Source organism: Lepus europaeus, chromosome 20 (genome assembly GCF_033115175.1).
Source record: "Lepus europaeus isolate LE1 chromosome 20, mLepTim1.pri, whole genome shotgun sequence".
NCBI classification, from domain to species: Eukaryota; Metazoa; Chordata; class Mammalia; order Lagomorpha; family Leporidae; genus Lepus; species Lepus europaeus.
The window spans coordinates 3,074,200-3,095,570 of record NC_084846.1 but is presented as its reverse complement, the minus strand read 5'-3'; the positions used below and the strand labels follow the sequence as shown (position 1 = coordinate 3,095,570).

Below are 21,371 nucleotides of genomic sequence, written 5' to 3'. Positions count from 1 at the left end.
AATGCAAGTCCAAAGGGGCTCAAAAAGAAATGCATAAAGATGAAAATCAAGGGCCCAAAACAAGATCAAGTTCTTCGCTGCTGGTTAGAGTGAGTGCCTCTTACAAGTGCTGAAATAACACAGCCGTTCTCTCAGATTTGGGAAATGCCTTGGGAGCAGCAGCAAATGTCATCCCCCAGTTTCCATGTGGGTCCTGGCGGTCCCCTGGACAAAGGGAGTTGAGCTCTACAGACCACGACAAGGCCTGCAGTCCATCAGCATGTTTCAACCAGCTTCTGACGTCATCCTAAGATACACGGGGCTCCACAAAGTTCATGGGAAATGTGCATTAAGAAAAACCTGTGCACGGTTTAAAAAACTTTTTGCACCAAAATAAACATATCTTGATCTCTTAATTACATTTTTCCAAAAACGCTGTGCAGTCCCCTCACCAACGCGGCCGCGGGGGGAGGCTTGTCGCCCTGAGGGGCTCCCCGGCCAGTCTGAGCACCCTGCCAGCGCGGCAGCGGCACCGCACTCGCCCACTGCCTCCGCCTTCTAGCAACCAAGCACCGTCCCGCTGGTGCCCGCCCTGAAGGGGGAGGGCAGGAGACAGCAGAGCAGCCGCAGGCGGACAGCGCAGCGTGGAACAAACGACCTCTGTCTCCATTCAAGGCTGTGCGGAGGCTGCATTCTGTCCCTGAGACACACTCCGCTCAGCACACAGCTTCTGCAGAGACCTGTCCCCAGGCAGCAGAGGCACAGGCGAGGGAGGAAACGAAAACCGCTGTGCCCTCGACGTGGTCACGGATCTGTAAACACGTCGATGGCTTTCTCTGACATACGACAATAGCGGGATTTGGCGACTTGTCCCAAGGCTGGGCGCAGCCGCCACCCCCCCCCCCCCAGTGATGTGTTGCACACGCACTTCAGCACCAGGGTCACCAGGCCACAGAAAAGGCCCCAGCCTCTCTGCTGCTGAGCAACAAAAGCTCCCGAGCTGGCAGCTTAACATTTTTTTTTCCCAATTTCAAATCCTTTGTTGTAACCAAGACTCAGCAATAATTCAGTCATGACTCAGCAATAATTCCTGGGCATACAAGGTTGCTCTCCTTTGAAAGAAGGGACTACGGGGTAGACCACAGGGCTTTCCGACCTTTGGGAAAGCAGCAGCTGTTCAAAAATATCACCATCAGGGGTCCGGCTCTGCAGCACGGCAGGTTAAACCGCCACCTGCACCGCTGGCATCTCAGGTGGGACGAGTCCCGGCTGCTCCTCTTCCGAACCAGTTCCCTGCTAATGGCCTGGGGAAGCAGAAGATGGCCCAGGTGCCTGAGCCCTGCACCCACATGGGAGACTTGGAAGAAGCTCCTAGCTCCTGACTTCCATTTAGTCCAACCATGGCTGCTGCGGACATTTAGGGAGTAAACTGGCAGATGGAAGATCTCTCTCTCTGCAACTCCGTATTTCAAGTAAATCAGTAAATCTTAACAACAAAACAAGGGGCTGGCGCAGTGGCACAGTTGTTAATCCTCCGCCTGCAGCGCCGGCATCCCACATGGGCACAGATTCTAGTCCCGGCTGCTCCTCTTCCAATCCAGCTCTCTGCTATGGCCTGGGAAAGCAGTAGATGATGGCCCAAGTCTTTAGGCCCCTGCACCCCTGTGGGAGACCGGAAGCAGCTCCTGGCTCCTGGCTTCCGATCGGCGCAGGTCTAGCCGTTGCAGGCTTTTGGGGAGTGAACCAATGGGCAGAAGACCTTTCTCTCTGTCTCTCCCTCTCACTGTCTGTAACTCTACTTCTCAAATAAAAACAAAACAAAACACCACCACCACTATCAGAGACATCTGAGGGACAATGAAGACAATTGAAAGTATGGACTAGGGGCTGGTGCTGTGGCACAGCAGATTAACGCCCTGGCCTGAGGTGCCAGCATCCCATATGGGCGCTGGTTCGAGTCCCGGCTGCTCCATTTCCGATCCAGCTCTCTGCTATGGCCTGGGAAAGCAGGGTCTTTGGGCCCCTACACCTGCGTGGGAGACACCAAAAAAGGGCCCTGGCTTTGGATCGGCGCAGCTCCAGCCGTTGCAGCCAACTGGGAAGTGAACCAGCGGATGGAAGACCTCTCTCTCTCTCTCTCTCTCTCTCTCTCTCTCTCTCTCTCTCTCTCTCTCTCTGCCTAACCCTGACTTTCAAATAAATAAATAAATCTTTTTTTTTTAAAAGTATGGACTAAATATCGAGAAATTATGGAATTAATGGTCACTTTCTCAGGAGTGGCATGACACTGTGGCCCTGGAGAACGGCTCTGTGCCTAGGAGACTTCTGTAAGTATCTGATGGGAGTGGCACAAGGGTGCAACTCGCAGCCAAGAACGTGGCGCTTCAGTGTTAATGGTGGAGGGGTAAAGGAGGACCAGGCACTCGCAGGGCCGTTCTGAGTTGAAAATGTTCAAAATAAAAAGCTGAGGCAAACAGCTGAGGGAAGGGGCAGGCCCCAGGCACAGCGGTTTTGACCCAGCAGGGCACCCACATCCCAGCGGAGTGCTGGGTTCAGCTTTCGGCATTAACTAGATCCCCGGGGACAGTGCTGATGGCTCTTGCCACCCACACAGGAAACCAAGATTGCGTCCCAGGCTCCCGGCTTTAGCCTCGACTCAGCCCGTTGAGGACGTTCGAGGAGTGAACCCGTGCACAAGAGTTCTCTCTCGGCTCGGGGACGGGGGTGGGGACTTCAGAACGAGAAGGGGTAGACTGGATAGCTCTTTCCCAGCCGGGCTTCTCAGCCCGAGACGGGGATGGGGTGACTGTCTCTGCAAAGAGAACGAACGCGGCAAGGTCCGCAAAGGCTCCTCTTTGAGCGCCCGGGAGACCCGCCTCCCCACCTCCCCTGAAGCAGGGGCTCAAGGCCAGACAGCTGCCCTGCTGTTCCCTGCCACCTTCTCTGGCCGGTATCTCACGAGCGGCGCAGAAATAAAGACTGCACCTATCTGGACGCTGCCCACCGACAGCCTCTGCCCTTCAACAGAGACATTTCCCATGTGCCGGTCGCGATGCTGCCTCAAGCGCGGCAGAGCAGAGCGGGGAGCTAACTCCCAGGAGCTGGATGGCAGCTATTTTTAGAAGCCCATTTAGTGCTGGCTTGGAGTCAGTAGTTTGATAAGAACTATACTTGTGCACTTCTTAAATGGCCTCGAAGGCCTTCCCAGCTAGTCTCTGGGTTCAGGTTCAACCCTAGCTCCATCCTGGCTCTGTAAACTGTGTGGGCCTGTGACAGCCATACATGCAAATCACCAAGCAGCAGAACCGAGCTGCTGACTACACCCCTCGCAGAAACAGCACGTCAGGGAGCTTCCTCTCGCTGGGGTCCTGAGTCGTCAGGTTTGAGGAATTGCTCACTCCTGTTATTTGTTTTAAATCAAGGGCTGGCAAACTTCCTGGGCGAAGGGTCAGACACTCCGCAGCTGGAGCAGCCACAACCACCGTCGAGGCGCCAGCGTGGCGGCGGTGGGCCTCCGTGTGTCGACCCCCAGCTTAAATGGAAAGTGGCTCAAACGACGATGATGAGAAAATTTGGAATTCTTTTAGAGAACCCTGATTTTACTGAACACTAGAGAAGCGACCCTAACATTCTGAACACCGAATAATCCAAATCCTGTGCTTTAATATCCTGCTTCTGAAGAGGAAATGCATCACCTCTGGCACGCTGACCCAACTCCAGAGGACAAATAACAGATGTGCCTGGCCGCGCTGGCAGGCACTGCCTCCGAACGGCTGGGCAGGAGGAGACAAAGTTACAGGTCTAGCAGATAGTAGAGCACCCAGTTCTCCCCTCCCAAGGCTCAGGATCTCAGGGCAGAAGCTGGCCTGCCACGAGCCCCAGGTGACACCAGCGGCTCCTGACGCAGTGCCCATCAAGAGGCGCGCGGACGGGGAATCCCCCAGAGCACCGCGTCAGTGAGATCATCAAGCGCTGTCACTACCAACAAGAGGAAAATACACCAAATGTCCCAAATCCTGCACAGCTTGTCCCTGCAGCGTGCTGCACCTGCTGGCAGAGGAAAAAGGCCAGGTGCTCCCCAAAGGCGTGTTCACAGAGCATCCTCACGCAAGCTGGGAACGCACCAACAGACTCCACACCACCCACTCAGGGGGGCACACGAGCAGCGTCCCCCGGGGAAACAGCAGCACCTGTGGCTGCCGCCCCCCAGGCTGCCGGCTCCCATCTGAGTCAGGCCAAGTGTCTGTGGGCACGGTGCAGCCAGACACAGCCCAGGTCAGGGAGGCAGCCTCACAGGGACAGACGACAAACACAATGCGAGCAGCTCGTGATCGCTCCACATGCATCCATGCCACGCTGGCTAGGGCCAGCAGCCCCCGCGAGCCCTCAAAGGCCCTGCTTTCTGCTCACACGCTCGCCAGCCTGGCCTCGCCCTCGCCCCCGCCCCCGTTCTGCCGCTGGCTTCCCAGCGAACAGCGTCTTCCTGCAGGAAGCCGATGCTCTTACAGGTCCTGCTCTGAGCCCTCGCCAAGGCAGACCCACCTTCACCTCTCTCCATCGTAACCGGAAGCCACTGGGCCTTTTCCCTCCAGGCTCGAAGTGGAGACCCTGCTCAGGTCTCCCCAGCTGCAACCTGGTGACAGGCTGCTGCCAAAGAGAACCAATCGGAGAAACGATGTGAGGAGAGCACGTACCGGCCCCTTACCTTTTGTCCTTTATCCTTTTGAAACACAAAGACGGGCGGAGCAAGGGCAGGCTTCTCTGCAAAAAGAAAAATTGGTTTTTTTCCCCCCAACACTATATTCACATAGTAAACAAAGGTACATTTGTCTGTATAAGTTGAAAAAATACACAGATATACATACACAGAACACAAGTGATATCAACTGGCTGGGAGCAGCCCCCAGCAGGCCATGTGGATGCGGGGGTCCAAGTGGGGAAGACCCCACACCCAGCAGTGACCCGCCCTCCTTTCGTGTGCTCACCATGGACTCATGAGGGTGTGCTGGCCAAGGGGAGGGGGCCGCTGTCCACTGGGGCCTGGCAGCAACACGGCTTGCCTAAATTCCAATGCTGGAGACTACTCCAGCTCGCATTTTCTGTTTTTAATCTGCAGGCCAGAGGGCGACCACTCCGCCCAGGCCCTCTGGAACATTCTCGAGAGGACAACATCACCATCCCACCTGCAACTCTAAGTGAGTAGAGAAGTGCCTGTGGAGTGGCTGCAAGTCCTAGACAGCCATTGCTGAAGGAAGAAACCCTCTGGGGAGTACTGTCCCTAGGGGACAAGGGCAAGGCAGCCTGCAGTTCCCGCCAAAGCCATCTGTCTCGCCCTCAGGGCCAGCCAGGTCCACAGCCTTTTGTCACTTGGCCCTGGCATGGGTGACAGCAGATGGGGACTGCCCAGACCTCACAAGGTAGGTCCAGTGTCTGCCTCATGGCCTTGGGCCTGGGTGCACTGGGTGGGCCCTGCAGAGGGCTCTGGGAGGCTCCTTCTTCATTCAAGAAAGGAGGGCTGGCGGGAGGGGCTGCTAGTGTGGGGAGTGCCTGCTGCAAGCAGAACTGGCCCCCCCCACTGCTCTCCGGGAGCCCCAGCCATGGGCACTAGAGGCCAACTAGCAACTGGGCACTGGCACCGCATGACCAAGAGCATATTTCATGAGGGGTCGGCTTAGCTGGCTCCAGCTGGGTGGGCTCAGGGATTGGGGGGGCCCCCGGGGGAAGGGAGCCACACAGAGGTCTCTAAGAGCAGGAAGGGAGAGCTTCAGGCTCAAAGGCACGGCCATGGGGTAACAGAGCTCTGTCTGGGGATGTCGTGAGAGGTGGGGCCAGGGGAGGTCAGGTGGGTGGCGTGCGCATGGGCCCATGACAGAGGGTATGGGGCTGTGAACAAGTTCAGGGAGAGAAAGCGATGGCACGAAGGTGACTGAAAGGACCCCACTCACTCCCAAGCCCCCAGACCCGCTCCTGGAGAAGCTAGACCGACAGCAGTCTTGATCTTGGGGCAACGCTCCACAGGCAGGCAACCTGCTGATGGCAGCACCCCCACCCCACCCCCACCCCCACCCCCTGTAGCTCCCAGCACGGACAGCCCATAGCAAGCACCAAGTCTCAGGGTCGCAGGCGGGGGCTGAGGGGTCTCCAGCCAGGCTGTCACACACCCCTAGGCAGCCATTTCCCCGACAGTGTGCTGTCGCCATCTGCAAACCTAAGTGACGCCAAAGGCTCCCTGGAGGACCTTCGGGTCACAGGAACAGCTCAGCCAGACACCTGCTGTGCCCCGGAGGTCTGGGCCGCCCTTCACTTCTGCGCTGGACTCCCTGTTCCAAGACACGCAGGACGGAGTCAGGGTTTCGGCCAGCTCGGAATCCTCTCCTCCCCAGGGGACAAGCTTCCTACCCCTGCCTTGGTGCAGGTGGAGCCACACGCAGCCCTGGCCCCAGGCCTGCCAGGAGCAGTCCCTGCACGCCACAGCCCTGGGGGATGCTGTGGCACACGACTAAGCCAGGCCTTGTGCTGGTGCCACTGGAGAAGACGCGCTCTCTGTGCCGGGGGCAGGTGACCACGGGGGGCCTCAGACAGAGCAGAGCAGACTGAATCCTGACGGAGGCCCTGAGTCAGGCCCGACCCAATAAAGACGCCTACCCGCAGACTTCTCAGGCAAGGTAATACATCTGACTTCCCCTCATCACTACCAGACAGCCCAGGGGGAGGCGGCGGTTGGCCAGCACAGACTGCACTAAACACACGCTGCCCGTGGGCACTCTGTGGAACAAACCTGGACTCGCCTCAAAGCAAATCCGAAACTTGCCTTTTCTCCAAGCAAGTGCTCGCCACTTGATGCATCCCCTGCGAAGACACCAAGAGCCCACCAGATCGCACAGCCTGCTCTGGGCTGAGCGCAGTCCTTAGCAGACAGGATCCAACAAACCCTTGATGGAGGGATGAGCAAGGAGGAGCACAGCCAGCGACGCGAGGCATAGGCTGGTGAGCCAGGGCGGCGGGGCGGGGCTCCGGGCTGAGGGCTGATCTGCAGGCACCCAGGAGGAGCCCCAGGGAGGGCGCGGGCACAGGGTAGATCCTGCCCAGAGCTTTCGGCATCTCCCTGAACCGGGAGAGAAAACTCCGTGCCTGGGCACAGAGCTCCGCTGGGGCCACAGGGAAGAGCACAGGAAAGTCGGATGACGGTCATCAGCTCGGCCCTGGTTGGCTGCAGGTTCCTGTCCCTGCATCTATTCCTGCCACCGTTCAGAGCTCTGCCTCTCCTCTCACTGCCCTACGTCGGCCTCCGTGAGCAGACAGAACCAGCAGTGTGAGACGTGGGCTTAACCCACCACGTCCTCCCAGAGTGCCCTGCGTGCTGGCTCGCTGCGCCCCCTGCTGGGCTCTCCTCCGCCTGGAGCACCATCACTTCTCTCCTCGGCCACCACGGACAGGAAGTTCCTGGTCTACATCACCAGCCTGCCGCACTGTGAGCTCGCGAGCCTGCTTTTGGCTTAGACCTGTCACGTGTCATCTGAGGTCACGTGCTAAGGGGCCTGGAGGCCAGCCATGGTCTCCACACGGTCTGCGAAACAGCCCTGTCCCCCAGTGCATCACGTGGAGCCGGTCACATAAAATTCATCCAGGTAACGCTGGAACTAAATCCCTCTACCTCGTCACAGCCCGAGAGCTGTCATGTGGCCCCATAAACATTTACTAGGCCCTTACAGTCTGCAAGGCAGCAAAGAGAGAACAGGAAGCGAAGGGCAGACTTGGGGGGCAGGATGACACGGGCTGGCAGCCCCCACCCCAGCCTCAGACACACAGGCGCTCAGGAGCAGTTAGGGAGTGACTATGGCATGTCTCTGCACTCCACAAAGCCCAGAACCTGGAGAGGCGCCGTTAGGGTTCTCCAGGGGACACCCAGGCGGCGAGGGCCCCTGCCAGGGCATGTTGGGACCCCTGCTGGCAGCAGGTGTGATGTTCACAAGGAGCCCAGCGACTGTGGACACAGAAAGGGACTTCAATCACACCCTATGCACAGCGGGAGGCCAGTCTGTACAAACTGCACGTGAGCGGCGCTGCCCAGCGACCACACACATGAGCTCTGTTCAAAGAGGACCACTCCACACGGCCCCCAGCACCAGACTGCTGGTGGGGAGGGGAGGGAGTGGCAACAAACGTCCACGCCTGCGGCCCCAGTGCGGGCGCGGCCAGGCTCAGTTTTCCCAATGCCACCGCCATACAGACTTCTAGGGACCTGGGCCAGCATGAGGACCCAAACACGAATCAGCACGCACTCTGTCCACTCAGGTTCTGTCCACCAAGCGCTTCTGGTTTGCCTCGGTTTTGGTCCTGTGAACTGCTCTGTGCCCACGTTAGTTTGTAAAAAGTCTGCCTGCAGATGGCAAGACAGCTCATCAACACTGGGAAGGGCCCTTCCCAGAGTGACCGCCCACGGGTCAGCATGACGTGGGCAGTGGGGTGGACTCGCAGACTTCCGGTCTTCCACATCACTTCAAGTCACGCCCGCTTTGGGGTGGCACAGGCTCCTCCATCGGGAACGCGTGAGGGTTGAGGCCACCCACACGCTTCCCCCTGGCCTCAGCACGGCTTCCCAGGGTGCTGCACGCGAGAGCCCAGACAGTGGCTGCCCAGTCCCACCCGCCTCGCCTCCCCCAGCACCCAGCCAAGCCTGGCTGCGATGCCCTGTGCCGGCCACAGGCCCGAGCCAGGGACAGTCCCCGGCCTCCCTGGAAACCAGCCACCGAAGCCCTACCAGGAGGTGGGAGGAGTGAGCGCTGACGGCACGCGGCCCACAGCACTGCTCTGCCTCCTGTCCTCGGCCACTCTCCACCCAACTGTGAGGCTCAGATGCAAGGCTGGCCAGCCCGGCTGCGGTCTCAGCACAGGGCCTGTGTCCTGGCTGTCGTCTCTGTAGTCCTGGCCATGAGCCAGACAGGTTATGAACCCAGCAAGCACAGAAAGCTCCGCGATCTCTACACTTGTTCTCAACCTCCGCCAGGTGTCAGGGTCCCTTCTGCACCCCCTCACCGTCCTCACAGGGCAGAGACTTAGCAGGGTGCTCCGTCCCACTCACCGGAGCCTGGGACCCACTCCCCAAGCTGCAAGCAGGACTCAAGATTCCGCCTAGCCCTCACTTGGCAGCCCTCCGCAGTTCTGCACCTGACATCCACTGTGTGCCAACGCCATGCTGGCCTCTGGGGAATGCCGCGCCTCCTGCCTGCTGGGAGCCGACATCAGACTTTGTACACGGCCCGGGACTTCAGAGCTGGGGCACCTCATCGAGAGGGGCTTCTGGAGGAAGCACCATCTGAGCAGGAGGACGAGCAGCATGTGTCCAGGTGATAGGGCACAGGGAGAACCAGGAGGTCAAGGTGGCACCTGCTGTATGCCTGGTCGTTTGCTGGTACCTGGAGCACACCGTGAACTCCAGGCCCTGGGGGACAGCCCGGCCCAGCCCAGGGTGACGGGAGGTGAGCGGGGGGTACCGCCAACCTCCCACCATGTCACAGTTTTGCACGGGCCAACGTTGGAGCTTCTGCAAGGCAAACACCAACTACAGCCAGGCAGTTTCTAAGCTACTTTCCTGAGGAAGTGGGCCAAGACCACCCTCAAGCTAGGAGGTCTCTTCCCCTGAAGGGATACAGGCTCCCTCCTGACCCAAGAGGTCACCAACTGTTCCCTCGCAGGAGCCACAGGTCTCTGGCAAAGCTAGGGTCTCCCGGGGGTCCTTCCTCTAACACAGAAGCTATGGAATGGGGGCCCCAGGACAGTGAGCAGGCCCACGGTGGCTTGGGTACACTGCAGCTGGGGTGGATGGCGTTTGTCTAGGGAGAGGGCCAGAAGCTGCTTCCTCATGTGAGGGCCTTCAGGGAGTTCATGGGAAGCTCATGGGAAATGCACACATATTACAAAAATATCATGCATGGACTTTAGAATTTTCAGCACCAAAATAAACTCCTTTATTCCACGAACCTAAAAGGCTGACTGATTGACTGACCTGAAAGGCAGGGGACAGGCAGGAGATGAGACGGAGACAGAGCTGTCCGCTCTGCACTCTCCAAATGGCCTTCGGGGGTCCAGGCTGAAGCCAGGACTCAGGAATTCTATCTGGGTCTCCCAGGTGAGTGGCAGGGACCCAAGGACTTGGCTCATCACCTGCTGTCTCCCAGGCACATTAACAGGGAGCTGGATCAAAGCGGGACTCAAACTGGCACTGGGGTAGGTGGTGCTGGCATGGCAGGTGCATCACAACGCCAGCCCCATTCCCTGAGGTTTCCTGGAGTCCGCCTGTAGCGTGAGTGAGAAGGACCAGAGAAGGACAGTTTTCAACAACCACAACTGATTCAACTAAAATAACGGGCTTCCTGGTGCCGCCCCGACGAGAGGCCCCCAGGGGCCAGGACTCAAAGGCTTTGGCTGTGTCCACTCAGCCAAGAGCGGATGGCGGCAAACCTTAGAACAGAATGCCTTCTCTGTCAGTCTGCGCCACGTGCCGTGAAGGGGAGGGCATCGTGCAGCCCAAGGAAGAGGAAGAGCCCCTTGGGCAGGGTGTGCGGCAACGGCCACCCAACAGGAGGAAGGGCTGGGGTCCCTGCTGCCCACGGCGAGCAAGGAGGGGACAGTGAGGAGCTGGCTCTGTATGAGCACCTCCCCGCCCAGGGCTCACAGGCCAACAGGAGTCTGCAGGCTCCTCCGGGCCTCAGGCAGCGCCTGCGCAGCAAAGACAGCCCGCACAGGGCCTCTCTCACCGAGCACGTCCCCCGGTGCCAGGGTTCTGCTGCACCACTCCACGGGCTCGCCACGGCCGCTTTAGGAGGTACGTGGACCGATGCCCTGTTACACAGGGAAGGAGGCGGGGGCTCAGAGGCTAAGGGACGTGTCCATGGTGGGGCCGGGTCTGCAGCCCGCACTCCTGAGTGCCATACCACAGGTGGGAAGGGCCCCAGTCCCCGCGTGCTCCTGCCCACCTTTCCCGCTCAGGTGGGCCTCAGAACTGCGAAACAGGCACTCCTTTCTTCTGAGAAATGACATCAGAAATAAAGCCGCTGTCAGCTGACACGCTCAAAGCAAGACCAAGGAGCTGATGAAGAGTTCCGGGGCTGGCCCGAGGCTTCCTGCTCACCTGGAGAACACTGTGCGATTGTGCCAACGGCAGGTCCCTGCGGAGACCAAAATCCTTTCAGGTCGTCAAGAAAAGCACCAGAGACATTCCAAGGAACACATTCGCCGGCGAAACAAGTTGCACTCTGTCTTGTCTGTCAGATGTTTACCCAAGGAATGCTTTGCATAACATTCAGAATCTGTGCTGACAACACGCACGCTCTCCGCCCTCCCCCTCAACGGCCTCCTTCACCCACGGGGTCCCAAGGGCCCCACAAGCACCTCCGGCCCTGCCTCCTTGGGGCCACCTCCAGGCTTCCTTGAGACGGTCCTCCTGCTAAAACCGAACAGAAAAGGCCGCACGGCCCCCAGGAAGCCGCGCACAGAACAGAACCTGGGATGGCTCTGCCTTCTCTGTCTATTCCCTTCCTAGCTGACGACTCCAACACCTGCCAGGAAACGGCCCCATCTGGAAAGCCGCTTAGAACTCTGGACCAAATGTCAGCAAGGTACTTCTGTAAAATTAGCTTTAATCCTGGCTGATGTGTCTTAATCTTCTTATCTGGGAAAAAATATGGAGAGCATCTTGCCAACCCAAATGAGGCTGCGAACACCCGGCACGCACTACGAGCACGACACTTGTCTAGCCCCTCCAAGCCACTCCGTTTCTCAGGAGTTATTGTAAACAGTTATCCATGGCAACACGACGGTAGATTCGTCACCGACGCGTCACCTCCACTCACCAGCTAGTTCTCTGGGGAGACAGGAACCTCAGTCACGCCACTGCGAGGGCCACCTCTGAGTCCTAGTGTCTGGCCCCTGCACTCGCCAGCCCAGCTTGATGGAGGGGAATGGGGTTCCCAGAAATGGACCCAGGCACTTGGGTCATCCTCTGCTGCTTTCCCAGGCACATGACCAGGCAGCTGGGTCAGAAGTGGAGCAGCTGGGACTCGAACCGGAGCCCACACGGGATGCCAGAGCCGCAGACGGCAGCTTCGCCCACTGCGCCACAGCACCGCCCTGGTCACTCAGCTCTCATTCCAGTCCTCTCTTCCAACAATTCTCAACTGGCCTCAAGAAGGTTACAGTGGGCAGGGCTCTGGGGCCTGGGGCCTGGCACCTTACAGCTCGGGGTCTTTCTTTCAGGAACCTCCTCCTCCTCACCTTCTGTCACCTTCACGGGCTGAGACCCAAGGCGTTCCCCGACGGGCCCATCTGACCGTCGGCCTCCTGTGCTCCCGACCCCAACGGAAGGAGCAACAAGTGCCTCCTGCCTGCAAAGCGGCCTTTGCCAGCACCCAGGGCACAGACACGCCCAGCCTCGTCTAAGGTGGCCACGTCGTCCCACAGGAGACTATTACTTGTTCTCTCTGCTTTGAAAACCACGAGACAAGGCCGACGGGCCCTGGGGAGGAGGGGCCTTGCCCAGTCACCGAGCTGGGAAGTGGCAGAGGCAGGCCAGACCCTGCTCTGCCTTCCCAGCTGGATGCCTTCCATCCACACGACCCCCAGGAGGGTGCAGCCTCTCTATTTCTGGGCTATCAGTCCTGCAGGCAAACCCTCCACCCAAACTGTAAGGCCCTGGGGGCAGAACTTGTCCTCTGGGCACTGCGGTGCCTTGAACCTCAATGTATTAAAATAGATAAAGCGTCCAAAGCCCGCAAATGTCCCAAACTACAGGGTGGGACCCGATGACCCAGCTTTGCTGGGACTTTCTGTCCTGCCGCCAGGTGGCGAGACACTAACGCGGCTGAGCGAAGCGAAGCTGGGGAAAGTTCCAGGAAAAGCAATGGAAATCCCCTCTCCTAAGGAAACCTGGGAATACGGACCCTCTGCCAAGGCTACCACGGGGCAGGTGGGCCCTGCGTCACGTGTGCTCCAACCAGCCTCAACGGCTCTAGGCTGGGACCCTGGGCAAGCTACCCGACCTTCCTGGACATGTCCTCGTCTGTCTGCCAGCGACATCCACACAGTGCGGGGCGTGGCTGGTGCACAGCTCCATGCCGCTTATACACAGACGACCACGGTGAGCACGCTGACGGCACTTGAAAGCACAGTCTTAGATTCAAGGATGAGGGGCTGCCAGTGCCCATCATGGTCTGGGTGGGTCCAGGAGCTGCCCGGGAAGCGGGTGGGAAGGCAGGCCGACAGCTACACCTAGCTCACGTCGGCGAGTACGGCCCAGGCCCTGAAGTCAGCGCCATTCCCTGGGATGAGAATGAAAAGCAGATGAGGCCACAGCTCCTTCCAGAGGAGAAAACAAATCAGCAACCAGCGCGTGCTGAGAGCCGGAAAATTCTGGAGCTACAGAAAAATACAGCGGGACAAGAAGGGACAGGCCAGGGGAAGGCAGAGGAAACCCAAGTGCACAGGGCCCAAGCACACAAGGAGTCAGTGTGCAGCCCGCCTGGCTGTATGCTTCCAGGGGAGGCTGTGGGGAGGGGTGGGTGGCTACACGAGGGAGCCCACGGGGAAGGCCAAGTCAGGGAGCGACGGGATCTGGTCCCCATCTCAGCGGTCACAGCATCTTGCTAGGGCAGGTGTCTGAGGCCACCTGGGCTCTGCTTCTGACTCCAGCTCCCTGGCCACCTGCATGTGGGGCAGCAGGGGAGGTCTCCCCCAGCTGGGTCGCTGCCCCCGGGGGAGATCTGTACTGAGCTCTGGGCTCCTTTCCTCCTCTCTGGCCCAGCCCAGCCCTGGCTGCTTTGGGTCAGGGATGCTCAGCCTACAGAGTTGAGGACGACCACCTGGGAGAGGCGAGGAGACCAGGGCTCAGGAGGCAGGAGCGGATTTAAGGGACCCGGCAAGGAAACTCCAGGAGTCATTCCGGCAAGGACAGAGGTGACCATGCGGCTCAGGCAAGCCTCGTGGCCTTGGAGATGGAGCAGTGGACAGGGTCCAGGTCCCCCAGAGTCAGACAGAACCTGTCAGTGGCTTGGTCGTGGGAGGCCTGAGATAACCACACGTGGCTCTGAGGGCCCATCCTGTTCGGTGCTGTTAGCTACACCAGTCTCACTGCTCCAACAGGAAGAAGCCACAGGCAGGGCTCACCCACTCAACAGTGCTGATGGCTGGTGACTCGAGCCAGGCCCAGCCTGGGCCTCTCAGGTCCCCACCCATCCTCCGCCGAGCTACGGGCAGCTTGCTCTCTCTCACCCCTCAGGAAGGCCAGATGCTCAGGGCCAACTTCCCACTCAAGCTCTGCCGCACTAATTCTGAGTGGACAGTGTCCTGAGCAGTGCGGCAATCCTAGGGGGTTTGATTTAGCCAGGACATTTAAAGCGCACCCTAGGGACAGGGGCTGTGGCACAGGGAGTCACACTGCCACTTGTGACGCCGCCGCCTCCCCGTATCGCAGTGCCAGTCTGAGTCCGGGATGCACTGCTCCCGACACAGCTCCCTGCAAATGTGCCTGGGAAGGCAGTGAATGATGGGCCAAGTGCTGGGCCCTGCCCGCTACGTGGGAGACTCGGTGGAGCTCCTGGCTTCGGTCTGGCCCAGATCTGGCTGGAGAGTGAATGAGAAGACGGAAGATCTCTTTGTCTCTGTTACAACGCCTTACAGATAAATAAATAAATCTTTTTTCTTCTCAAAGATTTATTTACTTATTTGAAAGGCAGAGTCACAGAGAGGCACAGGCAGACAGACAGACAGACAGAGAGGTCTTTCATCTGTGGGTTCACTCCCCAAATGGCCACAATGAACAGAGCTGGGCTGATCCAAATCCAGGAGCTCCATCCAGGTCTCCCACGCAGGTGCAGGGGCCAAGCACCTGGGCCATCTTCTACTGCTTTCCCAGGCCACAGCAGAGAGCTGGGTTGGAAGTGGAGCAGCTGGGACTCAAACCGGCGCCCATCTGGTACACGGCACTATGGCTAGCGGCTTTACCCACTATGCCACAGGCCTCATAAATAAATCCTTTAAAAAACTTATTCTAAAAGGCAAGAAATGCCACCTAAACATGTGCATGGAGTAACAAATGATTTCCTATTTTTCTTCGAGCACCATAAATAGTGAGGTGAAGGCAACACTCTACACAGGTCAGTTCTCAGAACAAGCGCTCATGAACTTGACGCCACTGACCACTGGAAAGGATGGGCACAGGCTCCGAGCCTCACCGGCCGGGCATACCACATGGTCCCAGCCGGCCCCGCTGCTGACAGGGCCTTGGGCTTCAGTTCACCTGACGTGGCCTGGACGTTCCCTGGACTCAGAGCATGTCTGGGGGCCCTCACGGGTTCAGGCATTCTCACCCAGGACCCGCCCTGGGGCTGAGGGTCAAGAAAAACACTGTTCCTCTGGGCAGGACATGCACGGTGTGTGCCTGTCTCCCAAAAGGCCACAGTGCAAAACGCAGGAGGAGCCCCAAGCAGACTGATTCATTCCTGGATAATTTTTTTCAACCCACAGTCCCCACCCAAGAGTTACTGCGCCCCCTATGGGCACGAAGAGACATTTTCGTTTGTCTCAATTGGCCAGGGCAGTGGGAGACAAGGGATGCTGACCAGCATCCCATAATACACACGACAGTCCTCCACCACAAGCACAATCTAAGCCCAATGCCACCTGTAATGAGGCACATGTATCATCTGGGGAAACAAAAACCAAACATGCGAGTCAGAGCCTTCAACCACACCTCGCACAAAACAACCTGACTGCAGGCAGGCGCTGCGGCACGGGGGTTACGCCGCTGCCTGGGCACCGTGTCCTATGCAGGAGCGCCGGTTCACGACTCCCACCCAGCTCCTGCTGATGCATCCTGGGAAGCGGAGGCTGATGGCTCAGGACGTGGGGCCTTGCTACCAGTGTGGGAGACCTGGCACGGTGCTGGCTTCCTGGCTTTGGCACTTGGGGAGTGAACCAGAGGATGGAAGTTCTGTCTCGCCCTGCCTTCCAGGCAGAGAACATGGACTGGGGGAGACGCTCTGCGCCTGGGACTGGCCTCCTCTCTCCCTCTCCGCTCCAGCAGGACCTCACTAGGACAGAGGATTAGGGAGCACGACAGTTCCGGCGGGGTGCGAGCCGTCCCTGGAGGGACTCTGGGAACCGCCTGGCATGGCTGGCTGCTGCTGGCGCCCTGTGAGTAGCGGCCACAGCCGCTCCTGCTGTGAAATGGACGGCCCTGCCAGTGCCGCTGCGTGGAGAACGTTCCTCCAGTCAGGGGACTCCCCGCCAAGGGGCTGACGCGAGCCCCACTGCGATCCCCCTTTACTCAAGGTCCTTCCCATCGCACACCTACAGGAACCAGAAGTCGGGCAACTCGCCCAGGGTCCCAGGGCAACGGGCAAGGAGGCCACAGAGGCAACACAGACCAAGGGCAGTCAATCCAGAGGTCGCAACTGCACCCGAGGTGTCCCCTGGAGCCTGCTGATCGGCCCTGGCTTCAACTCTCCGGCGGCTGGAGAGAAACCGGCGGGGAGCTCTCTGCAGGCCCTGGCCAGCCCCAGGCGCCGAGACCCGGAGGCGTGGGCCACGGTGGTTCTCACGTTCTGGTCTCAGGACCGCTTCCTGGGCTTGTAAATGACTGAGGGTCCCCAAGAGCTTTTGAAAAAATGGGTTACGGTGAACGCTGACATCTACCATGGTAGATATTAACGCTGGGAAAACATCAAAATACTTACTATTTATTTAGAACCATGAACTCTGGGACGTTTACCTGACACTGTACTCTAACAGAAAGTAACTAAGGGTAAAGCTGCCATCTGCAGTGCCATCTTCCCAGATGGGTGCTGGTTTGAGACCCGGCTGCTCCACCTACCATCCAGCCTCTGCTATGGCCTGGGAAAGCAGAAGAAGATGGCCCAAGTGCTTGGGCCCTGCACCCACGTGGGAGACCCAGAGGATGCTCCTGGCTCCTGGCTTCAGATCGGCGCAGCTCCACCCGCTGCAGCCATTTGGGGAGTGAACCCGCGGATACAAGACCTCTCTATAACTTTCTGCCTCTCTGTAACTCCATCTTTCAAATAAATAAATAAATCTTTAAAAAAAAAAAAAAAAGTAACTCTTTGAAAACAAGTCCGTGAGAAGAACGGCACTCCTTCACATTTGGACAGGAGACCGCTGAATTCTCCGCGGCTCCGCGGCTCCGAAAACCCCACCGTCGGGGCAAGCGAAAGAGCAGGAGAGGCAGACACTGTCTCCGTGCGACCAGGAAAGCTGCTCCCACCTGCTGGCCCCGCAGAAGGTGCCGGGGCTCCCCGGCCTCGGGCATCTCTGGGAAAGGCTGTCCACGCTGCTCTCCGAGGCGAGGACTAGGGGCGCCGTCACGCAGTTCTGCTCTGTGGCCGCTCTGAGGCAGACGCCGCCAGGTCTGCAAGGCTGCATGACAGGGCTGAAACCCCAATGCCAACCAAGGCCAGGTGGCACCACGACCGGAGGAGCACGGCAGGCAGGGCGGTGGTGCGCGGAGGGCGCCGGCAATCGCTCCTGTGCAGGAACCCAGGCCGAGTGGTTTGCAAGAGCAATCAGAAACCTGGACCGCCCCCAACCCTCAAGTTAAAGTGCTGGCTGCTAATTAAAAACAATCCAACAAAACCCTACGTGGGCCCAATCCAACGTCTGCGGCTCCTGCAGCTGGCCTGCGGGGCTTGTCAAAGCTACAGACCTGAGGGCTCCCGCACGGTCTCGTCTCCGCAGCGCAGCCCAGGAAGGTTTCATTCTCCTCCACGACTCCCTTCAAACAAGGGTGACGCACACCCAGGGCTGAGAGGCACTGCTCCAACCGCCACGCCCACCAGAGGAAGCAGACGGGACAGGTGGGCCTGGGGCTTTGCACGGAGGCGCTCCGCCGCCCAGTGCACCCACAAGTGCAGCGTCAGCCAGGACACACTCTGCTAAGGCCACAACCAGCCACGAGCCGCCGCCGCTCTCGCGCGCTGAGTGGGCGCAGCACCACCGAGAGCCGCCCTGGCCGCACAGCCGGCCGCGGCACGGACTCTCTCCCCTGGTGGTAGCTGTGGTGCTCAGGGCCCCAGACGCACCCCAGCTCTCCCCACAAAGTTCTCCCCCAACTCCCTCTCGAGGCTGGGATTCAAGCACCTCACGTGGGCGTCCCTGGGCGGGAGTCCCAGCTACGCTGATTCCAGCTTCCTGCTGCCGTGCACCCAGGGAGGCCGCAGGGGACAGAGCAAGGACTAGAGTCCCTGCCACTCACATGGGAGACCCAGACTGGACTCGGCTCCTCGCTTCGGCCTGGCCCCGCCCCGACTCCCGTGGACATCTGCGGAGTGAACCAATGGACAGGACATCCCTCTCCACCTCTTTCAACCTGTACCTAAGTGCTCCCCTTCCCACCCCAACACTGTCTCCAGTCCAAGGCCAGCTCAAGCCCGTGCACGCAAACCTTACCCAACTCCCGCAAAGAAATGAGAATTCTTTAAAAGATAAAAACCTCATCATTAAAAAAAAGGAACTCTAGACTCGTGCTTGCTCAGGCTGAAGTAGTGGGGCAGCTGTGCTCTCCAGGGGCCCACGCACGGGGCGGCCCCCACCCGGCATCATCGGCTCCCAAGCACCTCCGATGCCGTCGGCTCACGCAGGGAACAGCCGGAGGCCCTGACCGGAGCGCAGCTCGGCTCTGGCCGCCCGCACTACTTCCTGACTGTGATGAGGCTCCGCGCAGTGACACAGCCGCGCTGTGCGGCGTGTCTGGAGCGGGCTACGAGCACCCACGGAAGAGGCCCGCGGGGCGTCCCTTCTCCCCACTCCACGGCTCGGGGACGTTAGAACTCTGTCCGAAACGGCCGGAGTCCACGGCAGCGTCAAAACACAAACCAGGCTCCCCACAGGACAAACCTACGCCCCACGGAGCCCCACACGGGGGCCCTTTGCCCCGCCCCAACAGGAGGCTGTGTCCCTTGCTGTCTCAAGGCGGGAACCCCACTCCCCAGCGTTCAAGCGCCCCTTGCTCGCCCTGTCCCCACTCTGCGCCTGGGGCATCTGGGCGGAACCAGCCAGTGCCACAGGCAGAGTGCCGACTCCCGCAGGCACCGGCTCCGGGGCCACCAAGGAAGGCCGGCGGGCGCACAGCACAGCAAGCAGGGCCAACCCTGCTGCCCGCAGAACCCCGTGCGCTCCAACTGCGCAGACCAGGCCCACCCACACCTCGGCACCTGCAGCCGCTGGGGCGGGCGTCTGGGGCGGCCTGGGCGGCCGGGCAGGGGGCGGGGTGAGGATGGGCGGACTCCGTGGCCCAGGCCGCAGGGGGGGCGATCCCAGGTCCCACAGTGCGTGAAGCAGGCGTCCCGGCGGGCTGGGAAGGCCACGGACAGACGGGCGGCTGCCAGAGGATGGCGCAGGCCGCAGGGCAGTGGACTCTCTCATCTTCCCCTCTGCCACTCAGCCCAGCCATCTACCACTGACTGCCGGAAACCAGTCTGTGCCCAAGGCGCTCCCCACGCGGGCTCCCCCGCTCCCCGCGCCAGGCACCGTCTGGCCCAGGGGGTCCGTCAGTGACCGGGACAGCATGCAACGTGCTAGACGGGCAGGCGCTGGGAGACCGAGCAGGGCAAAGGGGCGGCACCCCGGAGAAAACCTGCAGCTGGGGCTGCGCGGGGGCCTCCCTGGGGGCAGTCCCAGTGCAGGAACCGGGAGGAGGCCAAGTAACAGGCGTGGACCGACGTTCACCGAGCGGCCGGGCGGGGAAGAGATGGCGGGGGGGGGGGGGGGGGCAGCGGGGTCGATGGGTGAGCGAGGGGGGCGGGGGGCAGCGGGGTCCGATGGGTGAGCGAGGGGGGCAGCGGGGTCCGATGGGTGAGCGAGGGAGGCGGGGGGGGGACTGATGGGTGAGCGAGGGAGGCGGGGGGGGGGGGGTCCGATGGGTGAGCCAGGCGGGCAGCGGGGCCCCGGCGGCGGCGGTGGTGGCGACAAGCGGTCAGCCCGGCACAGCTCTCAGGTACAACGGACGGGACGTGCAGTGGAGCGAGAGGGGGGCAGAGGGGGACAGAGGGGGAGCAGAGAGGGACGGAGGGGGCCGGGGGGGCCGGAGGCGGCTGAGGGATACGGGGGGGGCGGAGGGGGCGGGGGGGGCGGTCAGGGGCCGGAGGGGCGGTCAGGGGGCCGGAGGGGGGCGGAGGAGGGCGGAGGGGCGGTCAGGAGGCCGGAGGGGGCCGGAGCGGGCGGTCAGGGGGCCGGAGGAGGGCGGAGGGGGCGGTCAGGGGCCGGAGGGGCGGTCAGGAGGCCGGAGGGGGCCGGAGCGGGCGGTCAGGGGGCCGGAGGAGGGCGGAGGGGGCGGTCAGGGGCCGGAGGGGCGGTCAGGAGGCCCGAGGGGGGCGGAGGGGGCGGTCAAGGGGACGGAGGGGGCCGGGGGGGCGGTCAGGGGGCCGGAGGGGGTCGGAGGGGGCGGTCAGGGGGACAGAGGGGGGCGGAGGGGGCGGGGGACGGTCAGGGGGCCGGAGGAGGGCGGTCAGGGGCCGGAGGAGCCGGGGGGGCGGTCAGGGGGCCGGAGGGGGACAGAGGGGGCCGGAGGGGCGGTCAGGGGGCCGGAGGGGGCCGGAGGGGGCCGGAGGGACCGGGGGGCGGTCAGGGGGCGGTCGGGGGACCCCAGGTCTGCGGCGTGCGCAGGTCCGCGCCCCGGCCGCCGTGGGGTGGAAGGTCCGGTCTTACCCGGCCGCCCCGTCAGTCATGCGAACGGCGCGCTGCGCGACGCGCGGGTGTCGCGGCGAACCGGGGCGTGGACAGCCCGGCTCCGCCGCCAGCCGTGCGCGGAGAAGCCCGGGCTCGCGCCGCGGCCCGGGCGGCGGCTGTCAGCGCTCGGGGCGCAGGGGCGCGCACGGGCCCCGCCGGGAGGCGCCGCCAGAAGCAAAATGCAGCCAAGGCCAGGCCCTGCGCTCGGGACCCGGGGCCGCCGGCGGGGAGCGGGCGGCCGGCCCGACCAGGCCCGAGGTCTCCGTTCAGCCGCGCCCCGGCCCGGGCCGGCCCCGCGGGGCGGGAGGGCCTCAGCGCGGCGGCCCCGGCGGCCCCGACCCTCCCGGCCGGCCGGCGCCAGGGGACGGGCCGAGCCCGGGGGCCCGGCCTGAGGGCACGCAACGGGGGGCGGCAGCCGGGCCCGCTGGGCCGCTGCAGCGGGGCACTCGGGGCCCCCGCGCCCCGGGGGGCTCAGCCTCGGGCCTGCGGGCCCCGGGCCGCCCGCCGCCCGCTCCCCGGCAGCCAGCCGGCCCCCGACGGCGCCTCCCCTACCTTCGTTCGCCAGGTCCGCCATTTTACTTCCTTAAGCCCTCCCACAAGGCCCCGCGCCGGCCCGGGCTCGCCAGCTTTCTGCCAGAAACTCTTGCGCGTGCGCACTC

The 21,371-nt window shown here is 61.4% G+C and overlaps 1 protein-coding gene across 6 annotated transcripts in view; it reads right to left on the bottom strand.

Moving 5' to 3' along the window:
• The window catches only part of RANBP3 (RAN binding protein 3), a 48,159-nt gene extending 26,788 nt beyond the window's left edge, over nucleotides 1-21,371 (bottom strand). For 2 of the 6 annotated variants that reach the window (XM_062178807.1, XM_062178810.1), the window contains exons 1-2: nucleotides 21,265-21,371; nucleotides 4,685-4,740 (exon numbers count right to left, since the gene is read on the bottom strand). In XM_062178807.1, coding sequence (XP_062034791.1) covers nucleotides 4,685-4,740; nucleotides 21,265-21,286 — 78 coding nt within the window. In that variant the 5' untranslated portion in view covers nucleotides 21,287-21,371. Of the gene's footprint in view, nucleotides 1-4,684; nucleotides 4,741-10,955; nucleotides 11,147-21,264 lie in introns of those variants that run through there. The other 4 variants (XM_062178805.1, XM_062178806.1, XM_062178808.1 and 1 more) reach the window with 2 other exon arrangements.